The sequence below is a fragment of the Macrotis lagotis genome, chromosome 1, assembly GCF_037893015.1.
Source record: "Macrotis lagotis isolate mMagLag1 chromosome 1, bilby.v1.9.chrom.fasta, whole genome shotgun sequence".
Lineage (NCBI taxonomy): Eukaryota > Metazoa > Chordata > Mammalia > Peramelemorphia > Peramelidae > Macrotis > Macrotis lagotis.
In genome coordinates this window covers 828397165-828417693 of record NC_133658.1, presented here as the reverse complement: position 1 = coordinate 828417693, position 20529 = coordinate 828397165, and the positions used below count along the sequence as shown (strand labels likewise).

The 20529-nt window shown below is 36.7% G+C and overlaps 1 protein-coding gene across 1 annotated transcript in view; it reads right to left on the bottom strand.

Annotated features, from left to right (window-relative positions):
• The window catches only part of LOC141508522 (phosphatidylinositol 3,4,5-trisphosphate 3-phosphatase TPTE2-like), an 85695-nt gene that overhangs the window by 17939 nt on the left and 47227 nt on the right, over positions 1–20529 (bottom strand). Inside the window, exons 11-16 of the mRNA XM_074217214.1 lie at positions 12393–12453; positions 10647–10728; positions 10447–10535; positions 7506–7567; positions 5975–6055; positions 1174–1279 (exon numbers count right to left, since the gene is read on the bottom strand). Coding sequence (XP_074073315.1) covers positions 1174–1279; positions 5975–6055; positions 7506–7567; positions 10447–10535; positions 10647–10728; positions 12393–12453 — 481 coding nt within the window. The remainder of the gene's footprint in view (positions 1–1173; positions 1280–5974; positions 6056–7505; positions 7568–10446; positions 10536–10646; positions 10729–12392; positions 12454–20529) is intronic.

Sequence of the window (20529 nt, the reverse complement as noted above, 5' to 3'; positions counted from 1 at the left end):
ATATTCAGATTCAGTTGGTGGTGATTAGCTTAAGTTTTCTCTTTCATTTTTATCCTGTTACAAGAAATTGTTCACTGGGATGGGAGGAAGATAAGGTATATTCAAAAATAAAAATGATGCAAAACAAATCTATAAAAATTTGAAAACTAATTTTTAATATTCTAAAAAGCAAATAATAAAAAAAGAACATTTCTACATATCAGTCACCCAAACTACAACCATAGGTGAACTGAATGGGGATGGGGATTGTTTTCCTCAAGGACAGGGAAGACTATATTAAACCCATTTCTTTAAGTTGGAGTCAATATACCTTCCAGTTTGTAGGAGTGGGAATTTTTTGTACTTCTTGTTAAACCTTCTCTGTAAATATTCTTTTGCCATAGTTACTTGACATCTAGTTGGTTGATTAATATTGGAGAGCATATTGATTGGGGATTGTGAGTAAAAATACCGGAAAATACATCAACTCCTTGGGGGGAATCCTGAGGGAAGTAGTAATCATTTCCAATGTAAATGGAATTGAGAGAGGGAACTCAGGAGGAAAGTAATGATTACAATGTTATTGTTACTGTATGTATGGTTCTCCTGGTTCTGCTCATTTCCTTTTGCTCATACAGGACCTTCCCAGGATTCTCTAAAAATTATCTCTTTCATAATTTCTAAGGACACAGTAATATTCCATTACACTAATTGCCAAAATTTGATCAGTCATTCCCCAAATTCATGGATACTCCTTTTGTTTCTAGTTCTTTGCTACAACACAAAAAACTGCTAGAAATCTTTTTGTGTCTATGCACGTACTATAGAGCAGCATAATGGATTTAGGGCTAGTGTTGGAGTTATCAAGATCAGTGTTTCAGTCAAAATTAGTTTTGCAACCAATGAAAGCTATATAATCCCTTTAACCACTTAACTCCAGACAGACTATAAGTGGCAAATGAGTTCATATATTTTGGGGAAAGGAGTTTCCTTACCATGAATTCTCTACACAAATGCAATCAATGAATTAATATTTAGCTTTTTACACTAGGTATAGTGTGTATATATATATATACACACAATTGTAAAATAAATGAACATACATGAACACACATATATAGAAATCTTTGTTACAAAATTCAAATGATAAGATTTTTCTCTTTTCTAACTTTCAAGTATATTAAACATACTTACCTTGAATTGAATAAATAGTGATGGATTTTACCTTGAGTATTTTCTTTGGAGGGACAGCCCAATAGTATTTGTTCTTTATTAGGGCAAAATATTCAACATATCTGCTCTGTAATACAAGAGACAAGTCCACATAAGTGAAGAAAAAAAATCTAAAATAACCAGTACCAGTTTCTCTGCAGGTAACCTAAATCTTAGCAAGAATTTATAGAGCAAACACCTTGAAATTTTATAAAGGTAATGGGAAATTATAAGGAAGAAGTCAGCCTTTGCTTTTCCAGAGGTTTATGATCAAAGGGAGAGATAACAAGAAAGAAAAAAACATAAGTGAAAAATACAAGTAACATTACTATTATTATTGTTCATCCTTTGTTCTCAAAGACCAATGCCCTGAAGAAGATGATGTATACTTACCCGTGAATTGGATTTAAGTGAGATAGAGTTGAGCAAAGTTGTCAATCTCACTCTTTCCTCCAATTATCAAAGTCTAGCATCAAGACATAAATTAAAATGACTGGTCATGACTCAGATGCAGTGAATGACCTAGTTTTTCCCAGGCCTCAGTTTACCTGTTGTTTATGTCCATTCAGTGACTAAATTCAAAGACTAAGAATTGAGATAAAAGGTGGCCTAATTTACCACCACAAATATATCAATCTGGGAAGGGAAGACCCTCAAAGTTTCTGGCCACAATAGAAAACAATTGCAATTTACACTCATTCTAAAGAATAGAAACCTATTAGTCATAGGTTTGGGCTGGAGTTATTTTTGTCCAGCTAATGAAAGCCATAGAGATTTGGGTTTTAAGGCTAGTGCAGTACTCCATACAATATCAAGACAAACATGGAAGTTGGTTGGTTGGTTGGTTCTTGTCCTTCATCATCGAAGACCACCAAAATATAACATCACTATATTAGAGATGAGTTATAGTGTGTCAGGCTGTGTCTGATCAACCTAATACGAGCTCAGAATACCCTACAATAGCACAAATGGACACAAATGGACACAACTAGTCCATCTGAAAACCTGGGGTGGGTACTCTAAACTTATATTTGCCATTGTTTCCTTTGACCTGCATTAATTCTGCCCTTCTCATAGAGCACAGCATCCTCACTGATGAGGGCATGCCATGCTGGGCAGTCCTGTGCTAATGTCTCCCATGTTATGCAATCAATTCCAAGTTCTTGAGACCTTCAGAGTGTCCACAACTAATTATATGATGACTAAGGTTTACTGAAGTGTTTGAAATGATGGAAGACTGGTGGTATTAGCCTAAAATTCTTTGAGGAGATAAATGGTAAGCAGAGTTTTATAGGAGGAGGGATGGTTGTGTTAAAAAAAGAGAAAGGTGTCCTAAGAATGTGAAAGTATGTAGTTAAAAATTCAGAAAAAAAGAATAATCCATTTGTAAGGTTAATTCTTCCCCTATCTATAGTGTTTCTACTGCTTCAACCCAATTGTGAGTCTTTTTTGTTTGCTTGTTTTTGCAAGGCACTGGGGTTAAATGCCTTGCCCAAGATTATACAGCTAGTTAAGTGTATCTGAGATCAGATTTGAACTTGGGTCCTTGAGGAGGGCTGGTGCTCTATCCACTGTACTATCTAGCTGCCCTTTATTTCAAGTCAATTGATATCTCATTCTGTCAGTTCAGCAGAGTGCTTGGCATTCTCTTCCTCCTGAATCTTCCTTTCACCATAGTGATTATTTTACCCAATAACTATTCAAAGATTCATTTAATTCCAGAACTTCTGACACCCATGTAAGGGAACCTTAGTAGAAATCTATCTACAGTTATCCCTTCCACATTGCAGGAGACACAATGCCCTCATCATCAGGAAAATCCTCATAAAATTTTTTGACCTTTCTCTCGTACCAGAGAAGTCTAAATTATTATGATATTCACAGATAAAATAAGTTAATATTATAAAATACTATATATTTTTTTCATCTCTGAGTTTCTAAACTATTTCTTTGTTATCTGCTGGTCTTTGAATGTTGTATGCAGCTTCCACAAACTGCGCCCCCTGCAAAATTCTCATTTAATTTCTTATGCTGACCCATGATATATCAAAACCATGAGGAGGGAAGTCACCATGTGGAAGGGAGAACTGTAATTGCTTTCAGTATTAGCCCAAGCATTAGCATACTCTGCTTCTGTGGTGTCTATGGGATGATAGTAGGAAAGTGGGGCTCTAAATAGCGGGCTAACTGGACCAGACTCCAGAATAAGGTTACCTGCCTCCTAGAGGTGAACTGTTTTCCTCTCACACCTGGACTGTTGCAACAGCCTAGAGCTTATGCTCTCTCATTCAAGTCTTTGTTCACTTACATCATCTTTAACTCAGTTGTCAAAGTGACCTTCTTCAAGACCAACTATGTCACCTCATTACTCTTGTTGCAGTGGTTTCCTATTACCTCCAGGATCAATAAAATTCTTTGTGTGGAATTTAAAGACCTTCATAATCTGGTCCCCTACTTTGTTTTCTTAGGCTTTACTTCCCTACATGCACTTCTTAGTTTGGCTACTAGTACTGGCCTAATTGCTGTTACTTCCCATGACACTCCATTTTCCAACTCCACCATATTGTGTATTGTCTATTTCCTGAGGCTGGAAGGTTCATTTTCACTCCAAATGCCTGTCTTCCTTGCTATTTTTTAAGGTTAAACTTAAATTCCATTTTCTGTAAATCTTTCCCCTTCATCTCCCATCTCCCCCATGTTAATGCCTCACCTCTAATATTATCTTCCGTTTATATTGCATATATTTGTATGTCCATAGTTATCTATAGATTGACTCTTCTTTAAATGCAGGGACAAAGTTGTTGCCTTTCTTCTATCCCTAACACTTACTTAGCATATTATCTGGCAAAGGGTATTTTTTTATTCAACTTAGTTATATTTTTTTGAACGTTATTTTATTTTTTCCAATTACATTCAAAGGTAGCTTTCAACATTCATCTTTTGGAAAGCTTTTGAATTCCACATTTTCTACTTCCCCCTTCCCTATACCTTCCCCATGACAGTGAATAAGCTGATATAAGTTATGCAAATACAATCACGTTTAACATATTTCCTCATTATTCATATTGTGAAAGAAGAATCAGAACTAAACAGGAAAAAAAACCATGAGAGGAAAAAAATAAAACAAGTCAAAAGGTAAGTTTTAAACAAATTCTTATTGACTGATTTGACCATATAGTAATAATCCTAGTATCATTATGATAATAATAATGTTTGCCCTTCCTTTTTGAAGAAGACCACAACATCAGGGAGGTGATGCCATGACAAACACATGAATTGGATTTGAGTGAGGGGCTGCTGTGCTAAGTCACCAGCCTCACTTTCTCCTCCAGAACCATCTGGGTCCAGTGGCCAGATATGTATCAGGATGTTTGGAGATGGCCCTGGATGCAAGGCAATCAGGGTTTGAGGAACTTACCCAAGGTCATACAATTAGTACAAATCAAATGTCCGAGGCCGGATTGGAGCTCCTGTTCTGTCTCCAAGGCCAGTGCTCTGCCCACTGTGCCACCTAGCTGCCCTTAGGCCATTATGACTAAAGCAAGTTAGAGAACTTGAGGGTTTTTTTTTTAATTGATTTTTTGGTGACTTCTGTGACCAAGTTTTTCCCTGAATTTCTATCCTATCTTTCATATTCCAGAAATCCCATTTCAGAGTGCTGTGTTTTGGTTATCATTACAAAAGAAGGCAAATTCCATATCTCACTGAACACGATGATACACTTGCTCATCATTCCTACTTCTGGGGAGGCTGAGATGAGTGGATGACCTTGAGCTTGAAAATTCTGAGTTGTAGTAGGGTTACAATCAATCAGGTACTCACAAATGAATTCAGCACCAAAATAGTGAGCCCCTAGGGGAAGAGAGAGCAGGCTACCTTTGGAGGGACAAATCATCTCCGGTCAGAAAAAAAGAAGAGGATTAAAGCTTCTATGCTGATCAGTACTCGAACTGGGATCAAAAGTAGTCCCTGGGTGAGATAAGGAAATCCAAGGTAAAAATAACAACAACAATAAAGATTCCTTGTCTCTAAGCACAATTCCCAGGGGGCAGAATTCTATCTGTTGGGATTTGTTCTCTAGAGTAGCCATCTCTGGCTGCTACTGGGCTACTAGGATTATTGCTGTATAGTCAAATGAGTCAGTCAATCAACAAAAATTTATTAAGAACTTACTTTTTTTTTTTAGGTTTTTGCAAGGCAGTGGGGTTAAGTGGCTTGCCCAAGGCCACACAGCCAGGTAATCTTTAAGTGTTTGAGACCGGATTTGAACCCAGGTATTCCTGACTCCAGGGCCAGTGCTTTATCCATTGCACCACCTAGCCGCCCCCACTGTGCCACCTAGCCGCCCCAAGAACTTACTTTTTAACAAGCAATATGCTAAATAAGTATTGGGGATTAGGGTCCTGCCTGTATCATGCACCATTGTGAAAAAGGCCAGTGCTTCATGTCTGACTATACCATTGCATCATCAAATCTTTGACCATTCAGATGCTTGGCATCAGAAACTGTGTTGGTAGATTTAACTGTGACTTGATTCTTTGCAATAATGTATTAGTGAAGACATAAGCTTGGGATAATCCTGTTTCTTTCATCATTACCAATGATCTCCATTTTCTCATGTTGAAAGACTCCCACACAGGAATAAGTGGTACCAAAATCAATTGTCGGTCCCCTTGACATGGTTGCTGGAGAGTTGGAGATCATAGCCACTGCAGAGGAAGAAGGGCTGTTGCTGAACTGAATAGACCCCCCCACCCCCCGCATCCTTTGTTTAAAAGCTCACTTGTGAAGGAGTTTCTACTCCCTGATATTTGGAACTAGAAGCTGTATTTGTTCTTCTCTTTCCAAAATATTCCAGGCTTTCCTTTAGGAAAAAGAAAAAGAAAAAATTCAAACAAGTTTCAACTAGGTTGCAAATAGTTTCCAATTGTTTTTTTACTTAGTTTCCTTATCAAAACACATTTAAAGTTTCTAATTGAACTAATGACACCTCTGCTACTTTGATCAATGTTATTTGGACTTGGAATTCCAGAATATATTTGTTTGATAGGCCATGCTGAACCCTTATTCCTCTTCTTACTTTCTGTCTCATTTAGAAATCTGTACATATCACAATAAGAATCTTAGGAGTAATGTTAATTTGGGGATGAACAGTATTACCTTTGGTTTACAAGGTACCTGTGACAGACCTGTATAGATCTTACAAGAATTAACTTTTTATTTAATTAGAGTTAAAGTCATCTTTTGTGCTCTAAATGAGAAAATGAACAAAAACTGAGCCATTATCTTCATTTTACTGGAGAGGAGAAAGTACTAATGTGTTTAAATTCAACAAATATGTAGCACAATTTATAATATAACTCACATGTGTCTTGGAAGCTATTTTCCTCATTTGGAGAGAGGTATTAGTCTCTCCAAAAATGAATCTCATTCAAGCCCCATAGAAACAAAGACACAGAGACAGGCAATAGAACATATATTAATAGAGACCTGGCCTCAGAGTCAGTAAGATGTGGCAGCAAGTTAGTTCTGTAGTTCACAAAATACTGGACCTGGAGGTAGCAAGAACTGCATTCATATTTGGTCTCAGACACTTACTGGCTGTGTCTCCTGAGGCAACTCCCTTAACTTTTGTTTCCTTATGTTTCTTCATCTGTAAATGGGTATAATAGTAACACTTATTTCAGTAAAATGAGAATAATGGATTTTCTACCTCCAAAGATTAAAAGTGCCTGGCATTTGCTTGGCACCATTTAAATGATAATAATAATGATGGTGTAAGTTTAATGTGACTGACACATTAGTCATGGGACTGTGAACAAGTCACTTAATTTCTCAGTGTCTTAGGCAAATCTTTAAGACTAAAAATTTGCAGAGCAGGTACCAATTTTTATTGGTAGATAGAATTTTTTTTAATTTTAATTTTTTTAGGTTTTTTCAAGGCAAACGGAGTTAAGTGGCTTGCCCAAGGCCACACAGCTAGGTAATTATTAAGTGTCTGAGACCAGATTTGAACCCAGGGACTCCTGACTCCAGGGCCAGTGCTTTATCCACTATACCACCTAGCCACCCCGATAGAATTTCGTTATTAGGAAATCTTGTACCAATGAAATTACAATCTGGTTTCAAATAAAAAAAGGAATCTTAAGAGTTGAAAAATACCTTAGACATCAAATATTCAACTTCCCACCAAAGTACTATAACTCAAATAATCATCTTAACTGATCTAGTCTTTCTCAATGGCTTTTCAGTCCTGGTACATTCTATCTAAATAATTAGCACAACAATAGCATACTTATTAAAGTAGTTCATACCTTCGAAGTCTTAAAGTATTCACTAGCAATAAGCCAAATAGAGATCATAGTTCCAGTCCTGCCTAGAAAAGAAATCAATTAGGTGACCATTGCTCAATAGAAAGGAGAGGGTCTTCAATCTTACTATTGCCAACCACTTACAAAGATTATAATCTGAGTGTGTTCTCTTTCAACCCAGACATATGTCCAAGATAACAGGCTTCAGAAATAATGAACATTTCAAATACAAAATTGTGTTCAGACTTAGGGTTACTAACTCATCATTTTCACCCACTAAGACCTAACAACAACAAAAATAAGAACTACGCGATAGCATTTTTTAATAGCAATTTAAGATTTGGTAAATATTTTTCAAATATTTCATTTAATTCTGTCAATAAGTTGGAAACAGTTATCTTCCACCTTTTATAGAGGAGGAAACTGAGGAAGGCAGACATTCAGTGCTTCCCAGGATCACACAGCTGGTAAATGTGTGAGGCTGGATTTGAACTCAGATCTTCCTTACTCCAGTTTCAGTTGTATCCTCTGTGGCACTTAACTGCCTCAGCTAATATTTTATGTTTTTCTCTGCATTAAGTCTCTGTCAGTGTTTAGCATTTCTTTTTTTTTTTGGATTTTGCAAAGCACTGGGGTTAAGTGACTTGCCCAAAGTCACACAGCTAAGCAAGTATTAGGCCAAATTTGAACTCAGGTCTTCCTGGTTCAAGGGTAGGTGCTCTATCCACTGTGCCAACTAGTTTTCTCTATATCATTCTTAAGGTCCCATTTCATCTGCTGGAAATTATCTATCCTTCTATAATTATACCTTTCAAAGTACTTTGTACCACTTCTATACATTTATTATAGTGTCTCAGTGGAGTTTTAGGCTTTAATAATTTTTAATCTTTAAGTTAACAGCCCTTAGTAATTTTAAATCTTTTTTTGGTTTTGTTTTTGCAAGGCAATGGGGTTAAGTGACTTGCCCAAGGTCACACAGTTAGGTAATTATTAAGTGTCTGAGGCCAAATTTGAACTAAAGTCCTCCTGACTCCAGGGCTGGTGCTCTATTCACTGTGCCACCTAACTGTCCAGTAATTTTAAATCTTTATCTTATTAAAGCCTAATATTGAACTAAGACCCTTTGTGTTCTTCTTTTCTACTAGTGCAAAGAGGCCATTTCTTCTTCATTTTTTCAATGAAACACATTATTTGCCATGTGTTTTGCTGAATACCACTTAATATTTGTTTGTTGAATTGAAATGAACTTACTTGGTCAGATTATGGTTCAATGCTATAATGTGCTCAAAAGGGGTTGTTGGGAAAAAGAAAAGCCCTTTTCTATTTGGTCTTCTAGAAATTTCTTGTCTATAGCTAAAGAGCTCTATGACATCATGTTTGACACCCAGTTTAAGTGACTAGCAGTAGAGATTTAATCTATAAATATCTATGAAGAGTTATTAAAAAGCCTTTAAGAAATAGAATGGAGAGAGAGCATATAACCTCATTTACCATATGCCAAAGTTATCCTTATTCCAGCATGACAGACATGTGGTTTCCATGCTTTATTTAAGTGCACAATATGACATTTTGAGTGTTAGGAAAGCCTAAATCTTCACTGACTATATTTAATCAGAAAAAACCACCCTAAATCTCCAAACCTCTTATTGAATGACTTTTATATACAATAGATTAAAAAAAAAACAGCTCCTTCTTTAGGGACCTTGCTATTTAATTTCCCAAAAGCTTATCATGTGAAAAGTTAAATTATAAAATAAATAGTCTATGTGAAGTTGTTGTATGATCCTCCCAGAAAATGTAGGGGTTTAAAAAAAAAAGAGGTCATTTTAGGCCATTATGGCCAGGAAAGATTTTACTTGGTCTTCTAAGATAGAATCTGAGCCAGGTAGGATCTGAATATCATGAAAATGTGGGAAATATTGAGACTAATTGTAGATGTTAGTAATTAAAGATAGAGAGTGAGACCGGGCTTGTGATTTCATGAATCTAGGGTACTTCCCTTGCCAGTGCATATTATTAGAATCTTCTCTGTAACTTAGAGTCAGAGAATGTTGTTTAGAGATGTTGTTTGTCCATTTTTGTATTTTTTTATTTTAGTGTGCGTGTGTGTGTGTGTGTGTGTGTGTGTGTGTGTGTGTGTGTGTTTATCCATTTTTAAAGAGGACCAATGGCATCTCAGGGTGATATCTAGAGCAGCATGTGAATTAGATTTAAGTGAGGCAGCATTGCACAAAGTCATCAGCCTGACTCTCTCTTCCAGAGTCATTGAAGACTAGTGACAAGACAAGAAGTCAGGATAGCTGGTGATGGTCCAGTATGCAGTGGATGGCCTTGGCATCTTTCATGACTGACCAAGCTCTAAGTACTTCTCAAAGTCTGCCTCAGGCACCATCAGGGTCCTTGGAACATACTTAGAGAATCTAGGAGGTAAAAGACTTGTTCAAGGTCTCAGTATGTGTCAGAGGCAAGTTCAACATAGGTTCTCCTGGTTTTGAGGCCAGATCTCTATCCAATATGATATGCCTCCTTTCTGTTGTATGTAATTTTAAAAGATTTTTTTTATCAGTTTGTAGGAATTCCATGTTCACAAACAAAATTTCTGATATATTTCAACACATTGGCCAACTTAGACTACTCTTGTTATGTTTATTCTGGAAAAGAAAGTGTCTGATTTTCAAATATCAGGACACACACCAGTTTCTAGCTCATTCCCACCTTGCTTATTGGAGATCCATCTAACTAGGAAAAAGAACCTAAGATGAATTTCAGGTCTTAATCAGAATAGGAAGAAGGAGCTGCGGGAGCTTAGGTTTTCCTTGGTCTGAGTTCATAATTCTACATGATGAGATTATGGCATTAAAAATTCACTCAAATTCTCTTTTTCTTTCAATTGAAGACTATATAGCTAAAGAAGTTGAATCTAAGAGACAGAGAACAGTATTACCTTTGCCTCCCATACAGTGAACTACTATGATATTTTTTGGATCCTTTTCCATCCATTCAAATACACTGTCCACAAATTTCAGCATATCCCTGGTTAAAAGCAAATGATTTTTAGTTTAATTAAAGTATTATTTTGAAAAAATCTAGATCCCGCTTTCCCCATATTTCCCCCTCACTCAGTAAACTTGGCATTCAACCTACATTATGGTGGGAACATTGTGATCATCAATAGGGAATCTTTCTACTCTGTTATGGAAGTATGAATGCTTATAGGTGCACTCACCTAAAAGAGATAACAGAAGTCAAACTTATACATCAAGCTAACATAATAAACTTACATCAAAATTTTGGGTTTTTAAAAACTTTTATTCTCAAAATTATTCTAGAAATTTTCATTTTTGAAGTGATACTAGCAAAAGATGCTTAAGAGGACTACACTTAAGCAATATTAGTAGTGATATAAAATTCTTCTATTCTAAGAGATTCAAAGTACTCTGTGCGAGACAATGAACCATAGACTCTCAGGGTTGTTTCCAACCTTAACATTACAGAAAAATGGCAGTTCACTAAGTTCACCTAAGAATTTGCCCACAAAAGCAATTCTGTCAAGAATAGTTGTACCTTCCCTGCAGGAAAGTTTGAAACTTTAGGAACATGAGAATGGAAGTAATATTAGGCCCAATGTGCCTTGGCATTTTAGCAAATGGCTTATGATGCATCACCCAGTAGGGCATAATAGAGGTAAACTCAGCTGATCAAGGGATAGGAGCAAGAAAAATATATTCATCTGAATTCTCATAAAAAAAGTGCAAAGGTGGTCCCAAGCCTCATTCTAACTAATGTACCCTTGCATCAGACTCACCATAAAGATGGGGACTCCCCCACCCCTCACATATTCCAATTCCATGATGTCATAGTTTTGAGAAAACCTCTCCATCTGGTGTATGTGAGAAAGAATTTATGTCTTCACAATGATTCTGATGTAGACATACATAGCCTTCAACTAAAAAAAGTTCAAGAAGGATTGTTCCCCATCTTTAAAGAGGCAGAGTGCAGTAGAAAGAGAACTGAGTTCAAGTCGGGAGACCTGGATTCTGGACCTGGAGTCCTAGATCCCTGTATCATTTTGGGCAAGTTACTTTATTCCTCTGGGCTTCAGTGTATCTAACAGTTAAAATTCATGTATTGATTTAAATTATTTTTAACATTTCTTCCAACTTTAATAGCTTACAAGTCTTTAAACAAGATTTTTCTTATATCTCTATTATCTTTTCCTTTTTATATTTTGATTCAACACCAAGCTTCTGTCTTTAAAAAGTTGGTTATAAGAATTTCAAAACTTAAAATGGGAGTAAGGATCCTTCAGAAATGGTCCCTAGATGGAAATAGAATCATAATAAGGAAGGAAGGAAAAAACATTTCTAAAATACTATGCTAAATGCTTTATAAATATTATCTCATTTAATCCTCATTAGAACCCTAGGAAACTATGCTCAATCTCATTTGCAGGTGAAGAAACTGAGATAGACAGTGGTAAAGTGACTTGCTCAGGATCATACAGCCGCTAAATCTGATTTTTTTTTTTTTTTTTAGTTTTTGCAAGGCAATCGGGATTAAGTGGCTTGCCCAAGGCCACACAGCTAGGTAATTATTAAGTGTCTGAGACCAGATTTGAACCCAGGTACTCCTGACTCCAAGGCCGGTGCTTTATCCACTAAGCCACCTAGCTGCCCCTGAGACTGATTTTCAATCTAGATCTTTCTGACTCCTGGTCCAACTCTCAGTTCATTGCTTTTTCAATCAGCCTCACATGGGACTATCATCAGTTAGAAGACATTGACTTCAATCAACAAGTCGCCAACTAGTTTATTCATTAAGTTCCTATTTTGTGGCAGGCTAAGTGCTTATATTCTAAGTAGAATAATGAAACAGATAATTGTTACATACTGCACAAGTTGTAGATCTTGTAGTGTTCTGAATGTTTTGTATCCAGAAATCTCACAACTTCCTAAAACATATGCAATTGTGTTTATTTTCACATACCAACACATAATAAAGGGTAGAACATTTTCTAACCTCAAAATGATTAAGTAATTATTAAATGATGATTATAATTAAATGCTTAAGTTGATTATGATGATTCTCATTTAGCACTTTTTAATAATAATTGGAATTTATATAGGACTTTGATTTTACATGCTTCATACAATTTGCTTTTCACAATAACCTCATGAAGTAGATACTTTAAGAGTTACTTTTATTTGAGTGACTAGTTTATAGTAGTAGCACAACTAATACATGTCACAGTTAGGTTTCTAGACTCTAAGTGCTCTGGACAGAAACTCAAAGGAAAGAATAGAGAGAACAAAAATGTCCTTATATTCAGCACATAACGTACTCCTGATAGGGAATAAGTCATCTATAATGGTTGTTATGATGTTAACTTACCACTTTGGCTAGGAGAAGTTAATTTGACTTTTCAAAGCATGGCCAGGAAATCATCTTTCTTAGGGAAATTGGTCCCTGTTCCTCTTATTTTAATTGATCATTTCATTCAGATTGATCTGACTGCTTGGTTGACACTGTTTTTGGTTTTGTTTTTTTGGGGTTTTTTTGGTTTTTGCAAGGCAATGGGGTTAAGTGGCTTGCCCAAGGCCACACAACTAGGTCATTATTAAGTGTCTGAGGTCGGATTTGAATTCAGGTACTCCTTACTCCAGGGCAGGTGCTCTATACACTGCACCATCTAGCCGCCCCTTGGTTGACACTGTTGACTGCTTCAATGTGAAAATGACATTTACAAAAATAAAGTCTAAAATCTCACTTATCTGGGGAGTCAAACGTCTAGTAAACGCAACATCTGAAAGAGAGTTACTCCCACCCCCAGCAAAGGTAAAAAACATCTGAGCAGAAAGGGAAAGAGGTACTATGAGAGTCTTCAACTTTGATCTAAGGAAACCTGTGAGTAACAGAAAGGCAAGTCTGGCTGTATTGTGGAGTGTAAAAGGGGAAGTAATACTCAATGAATTGGAAAACTGGGTTAGTACTAGATGATGAAGACTTTAAAAAATCAAACACAGTGAGAAAAATTATTATTTTCTTGTTATATTAGTAACCAATTATATATGGGACCCACCTTTAATTCTCTTTTTGCTTTCTCATTCAAAGCCAGTCTGTCGAGGACATTTCCAACTTGTCCCAAATACACCCTCCACCCCCACCCCCACCCCAGACCATCTCAACAAGGTGGAATTGTTACTGTTATCCCATCATTGGGCAACTCAGATACACCTGGGTGGAGAATAGATTCTTTTGCTGGAAGTGGAATGATCCAGGAATAATGACATGATCAAAGTCATGTCCTCTCAGCCCTTCATTAGGAAAAAACTCATCTGTCATTATAAGATTATTTCATTCATTCTCACCAATCAGGGTCACTGTCCAATTGATAGGAACACACATTTTCCCAAAGGTATTTAAGCATTGAACGACATCCTTGCAGGGTCTTTAGTTACCCCAAGAGAGAACGTTGACCATCAATTTTTTTATTATTTGCTAATCTAATTAATAAATTACTAATAACTCAGAAACCATGTCTCTTGGACTTTTCATTTGCCTCAATAGAGAGATGTATGTTTAATCCCACAAGTATGAGGGAACTATTGGTATTGATTGAATAGTGGAATGATTCAATCAATATCTATGTTTAGGTAGTATCACTTTGGAGCAGTATATAGGGTGAATTGAAGTGGTGAGAGATTTGAATTAGGTAGAAAATAAGGAGAGTATTGCAATAATCTTGGTAAGAGGTGATAAGTATTTGAAGTGAGGTGGTGACTATGTGAGTAGTAATGGGACTGTTGTGAATGACTGAAATGGCAAGATTTAGCAATACATTGGATATGTGGGGTGTCAGTGAGGAGTTGAAGAAAACACTGAGGTTACATATCTGAGTAATTGTACAGATGATGATCCCTCAGTAATAATAAAAAAAGTATGGAAAAGAGATAGGTTTGAGAAAAACATGGTCTAAGGAGATCTGTGATGCAAAGCAATTAAAGAGGTTAGGGCAGGTTCTTATTGGTCATTGATCATTTTCTCAGAGCACAGAGCCCATCTGGTGAAAAACTCCCAATGCAGTCATGAGGTGATCTGATGGACAGTGTATAAATAATTATTTTTTGGGGGGAAGAAAATTTACCTCTTTAATTGCTATAGGTATCTGGGTCTCTATTATTTTGTAAGTACTCTTGAAGGGCTGATACCATTATGAGATCCAAGGTCATCCAAAAGAGATCAGTCTAACACTATTAAGAGGGAAAATTACATTGATGAAAAAATATCTATTTTTCCAAGTGACAGTGACATGTGGTGGTAAGTTCACTTATATCCTTTTATCCTATTGATTTTGTTGGTTTAAATGCAAAACTTTATATTTATCTCCATTAAACTTCTTTAGGTTGGTCCTTCCTTTTAGACTATTAGAAAGTTTTTGACTCCTGAGTTCTAGGTCCCAAATGAGGCTTTCCACTCACAGTGCCCATCCTGGATGGTTTGTATGACAATGAATCTCTTCAAGGAAACCCTATGATGTTCTAGGGCTTGGTGGAAGCAGCACAATATTATGTATAAACATGACTATCTAGAGAGAGAGTATGGTCTCCAGAGAAGAAGATTCTGGGCTAACTGGAAGGAGAATGTGATCCTCCTAAGCAGATGCAAAGTTCAATAATATCTCACGCATCTCAAAAAAAAGTCAATTATGAGCTTTTTCCAACACAGCTATACTATCCCCATCACCTATTACCAGTTTTAATAGATTAGCTGTATAGTTTTGTGCCATTCATTTTGTTTTAGTGATTGTAAAAATGGTGACTGGAATAGAACCAAGAGTAGATATTTGGGGCTTGTTAGGAAAGCCTTAGTATTTTGCATATGTGATTCTCTTCAAAAGTTAAACAGAGGCACATGCCAGTTAGGAGGCAGCAATGGTACAATGGGGGAAAATACTGACTCAAGTTAAATGACATTGGTTTAAAACCTGCATCCATTTCCTACTATGTGTCTTTGAACAAATCTATTGCTCTCAATAGGCTTCAATTTCCTCATTCATAAAATGGGGGGTTACATTAGATGGTCTCTGAGGGACCTTCTAGCTTGAGATTTATGATCCTTTGATCTTATGGGACACTCACACCTCAAAAAAGTTATTATGTAGAATGCACATATGAATGAGGAAACATATGTGTACTTCCCCTTACTGGATTCTCTCCTGGGATCCCAGAGCTCCTGAAGTCTTTGATGCATGGCATCAAGGGAGTTTCCTGAAGCTTACACTAATGGTCTTCTAGGTAATCCTTAGAACCCAGTTCCTCAGGCTGAATTGGTTCCAAAAGCAATTTTCTTGTGAACTATTTATTCTAAAAACTGGGGAATGATCCAATTAGAATCAAGCATCACAGTTCAGGGGAACAATGAGGTTTATGCCATCAAACCAAAGGTATGAAAGCTATCCAAGGGATATAATGGTGGCCAGGGAACATATCTATTAGGATGTGACCTCTAAGTCTTGGACTCTTTTTCCTCCAGATTGCCAATATTGCCCGTGATTGTGCCCAATATTTCCAGCAATCAGCATGGTTTCAGCATCAACCCAGCCTGGATCTGTGCCTGAATGGAAGTGATAGAAAAGGATGTTCTGGGACATGGGACAGTGGAAGGGAGAGAAGACAGAACTAATGAGGCAATAGTGAAAGATGAATCTAATGTGGCTAAAGCCAAGTACATATTCTGCTTCCCGGTTCTAGGATAGGGGAGCCATTATCCCATAGTATCTGGTAGGGAGGAGATGAAACCATTCCTGACCTGTTAAGCAGAATGACTAGCACAGTGTAATGCTGCCATGTGCCCACAGCCTTTTGAGCTATTTGATCTATGAGCCAAGACCATTATATCCTATGTCGTAGCCTCCTGATTCAGTAGAAAAAGTGATATTTGCACCTGAAGTTATCCCCTGTCCTAAAGCATTTATGTAAAGCCAGTAAACATCTTGAGGTTATTCCTTATGAAGCTCCATTAAAGGGATAGGGAATTCTAGCCAGGAGCTTACCTGCATTGGGAAAACCTTATAGGCATTTAAAGCACTGGCATTTGGGAGAGGAATTAGATTTATTCTGTCTGCCCCTAAAAGTGTAGAATAAAAAGTAAAGGGTTGATGCTGCAGGAAAGTAAACTTTAGCTTGATCAAAGGAAAACATTCTTAACTTTTTTTGTTGTGATTCAGTTGTGTCTGATTGTTTGTAACCCCACTTGGGGGTTTTCTTGGCATAGATACTGGAATTATTTGCCATTTCCTTCTCTAGTTCATTTTACAGATGAGGAAACTGAGACACATAGTTACGTGACTTGCCCAGGGTCACCAGTTAGTAAATGGTTGAAGTAGGTCAAGAAGATGAGTATTCCTAACTACTTGTCCAATTCTCTAGTCATTATACCACCTATTAAGCCTCCTAATAACTTGTACTCTTACAAGAGTGAAGTATATTGCCTCTGGAGGTCTTTAAAAAAAAGTTTGGATGCCCATTTATGGGTCATTTTTTTTTTTTTTAGATTTTTGCAAGGCAATGGGGTTAAGTGGCTTGCCCAAGGCCACACAGCTAGGTAATTATTAAGTGTCTGAGGTCAGATTTGAACCCAGGTACTCCTGACTCCAGGGCTGGTGCTCTATCCACTTCACCACCTAGCTGCCCTATGGGTAATGTTTTAAGTGCATTTTTGCCAAACTATAGACAGTCTCTGAGGTCTTTTCCAGCTTTGAGAATCTTTAACTGGGAAGTTTTGAAAAAGGTAGCATGCTGTTGAATAGTTTATAAAGACCCCTATAGTTTATGTTAGATGACATTGCTACATTAAGTACATTCCTTGGGCACAATCTTTCATCCCATGCTGAAGCTATCATTCAGTGCAAATGCCACCATTTTGATCACAAGGTTGGTTGAAGGAGATTTTTAAGTGACTTTAGGAATTTAGCAAGGAAAATTTAAAAAGTATAAATTTATAAATCTAGATCCTTGAATCAGGGTCTTTGAATCCACATTGTAAGACAACTTCAGACACATGGTAGGTGCTTAATAAATTCTTATTGATTGAATGATATCTACTTAAGAAAACGATTGAGCATCACCAAAATACCAGATCTAATCCATCATGGACACAATTTAAGATTAACATTTCAAAAAGGAAAAGAATACTTTCAGTGACTGAAAGTTCACTTATGAATCTAATATGTGAACTTTAGATTGATTTTTCATTTTAGCAATAAGTGATAACTAAGTTCACAGTTCAAATGGTAAGAATCAATTTAACCTATAGTATAGAAAGTATTGCATATTTATAATTAAAAGTTATAAAATAACACCATTAGAGACACATTTTTAATTTAAGCATCATAATATATATTTAAAGACAATAACTCCCATTTAAAGTGATACACAGACCAGACCATCTTTAAACTAATGTCTTTTTCCTAAATCCATAAACATGTCACTGGAATCCAGGAAAGGATCACAAAGGAAATGCTTTGTTTGCATGGAGAGTTGTATACTTTCCAGACGAGACATGATTTTTTGAATTTTTTTTAACTCTCCATCCTATTTGGAACCTATAGTACCCACTGCTCTAGCTCCAAGAAAAGCTGTCTATGAAGGGGAATGGAAATGACAGGGCTGATAAAAATCCTGTCAACTTTTATCCAAGAGACCATAAGGAGGAAATAATAGTGGCTAAGAATGTATTAATCAGATCATTCACCCAGTTCCAAGTTCACCTAATTAATGAAGCTATCCATAATATTTAAAAAGCTATCCTAAGATTATCAAATGATTTAGTTGTTTATGAAGGAAAATCCCATTCTGCAAGTGAAATTTGTGTTCTGAACTGGCTTCAGTAATACAATTAGGTTAGAGAAAGTTAGTGCAGTAGTGTCTAAGAAGGCAGGGGAAGGTGGGTGATGCCAGAGTAGTGACTGGGAAGGCAAGAAAAGAAGGAGGGAGGAAGAAAACTCTTGATGTCCCTGACTGTTCTGAGGTATTCCTTCAGTGCAAGAAACTTTAAGAAACTCAACTATAACTTTCTCTAAAACATTCAAGAAAGATGGAGTCAGTCAATAAACATTTATGAATTACCTACTATGTGCTAGGCACTAGGTTAAGAGCTAAGGATACAAAAAGAATAAGAAATAGAAAGAAAAAAAGAAAAACAGTCCCTTGCCTCAAGGAACTTACATTCTAACAGGAGGACATGATAAACAAAAGGAAGCTGAAAGAAGAGTGGGTTGATGTAGGATACCTGACATAGGACCATGCTATTTATGAAGTCAGAACCAAGCAGAGCAGCTCGTGGGAAATAAAATATCTAACTATAAAGTCCTTAGGGGGAATCTTAAACAGGGTAAAATGGTTACCCTTAAGTACATTCAGCCAATGTTCTGTGGCTATCACAAAAAAAGAGCAATGGGATTATTCAATGGAAAAAGCATTAGGCTTGGAGTAGGAAGACTCATCTTCCTCAGTTCAAATTCAACCAGACTCTTAATAACTGCGTGATCCTGGGCAAGTCATTTAACCCTGTTTCCCTCAGTTACTCATCTGTAAAATGATCTAGGAAGAAAATGACAAACTATTCCAGTAGATAGAGCAATGGCCTTGGAGTCAGGAGGTTGGGAGTTTGAATCCAACCTCAGACACTTAATGCTTGCTAGCTGTGTGACCTTGGGCAAGTCATTAACCCTGATTGTCTAACATCCAGGACCTTTTCCAGTCATCCTGATTCATATATGGCCACTCAATCCAGATGACTGGAGGAGAAAGTAAGGTTCATTCAAATCCAATTCATGGACTTGTTCACGTCATCACCTTCCTAGTCATGGTCTTTGAGAATGAAGGAGAAAGATCGTCACAGTCCCCTTTCAAAGAAGGGGAAAATTTTGTATTTTCTGTATCATTTTAGTCAAATATCATGGTTCTATAAGAAGATATTGCATCTCTTTTTCAAAGGAAGAATCTTTGACGGGCCAACTTGAACAAATTGGGGAGTCCTAGGAGATCTTAGGTCAGGGAGTTAGGATTGAGAAACTAATTCTAAGAAACTGAGAACCTTGATGATATAAATTGCTGATCATGGATCATAGGATAAGAACTGAAAGAGAATTAAAAATCATCTATTCTGTTCACTTTGTTTTACAGATGAAAAATTAAAACTGCAAGAGACTAAGTGATGGCTAAATTAATTCACATGGGTAGTAATTAGAGTTGGGATTCAAACTCAAGCCTTCTCACTCTAAAAATTGTATTTTTTCCAATTTGGCAAGCTATATTTTCCTAGAAAGTAATAACCCTGTTCTACTGCTATTCAAGCCCAAGTCATTCTCTTTGACTGAAATAATAAGCACTAAAGCATATATATTAAAGAGAAGATTGGACCAGCTGATTTAGGGGAACAGATTTAGAAGGCTGAATCAGGATGTATGAGGTTACTAGTCTCGTTGTCAGGCAGCTGGGTGACACAGTGGATAGGGAGCTGGTCCTGAAGTTAGAAGACTCATATTCCTGAGTTCAAATCCAACCTTTGCTGTATGACTCTGGGCAAGTCATTTAACCCTGTTTGCCTCAGTTTTCTCATCTATAAAATGAGCTAGAGAAGGTATCTTTGTCGAGAAAACCTCAAAAGGGGTCAGGAAGAGTCAGATACAATTGGAAAGGATTGAACAATCAAAGTTTTCTTCCCACTGAATATTTTCACGAAAGAGTGGGTTGGGGCAGTTTAGGTGCACAATGAATAGAGCACCAGCCCTGGAGTCAGGGGAATCTCAGACACTTAATAATTACCTAGCTGTGTGACCTTGGGCAAGTCACTTAACCCCACTGCCTTGCAAAAAAAAGCCAAAAAAAAAAGGGTAGGGTTACTTTTTAAGGGTTCCATAACCAGAGGTTAGCATGGTATCCATTCAAAATAGGTCTTTAAGAACTACTTATATACTAACAGAAACTTTTTCCTTTGGTGTTTTAATATTCTATGGAGAAAACAT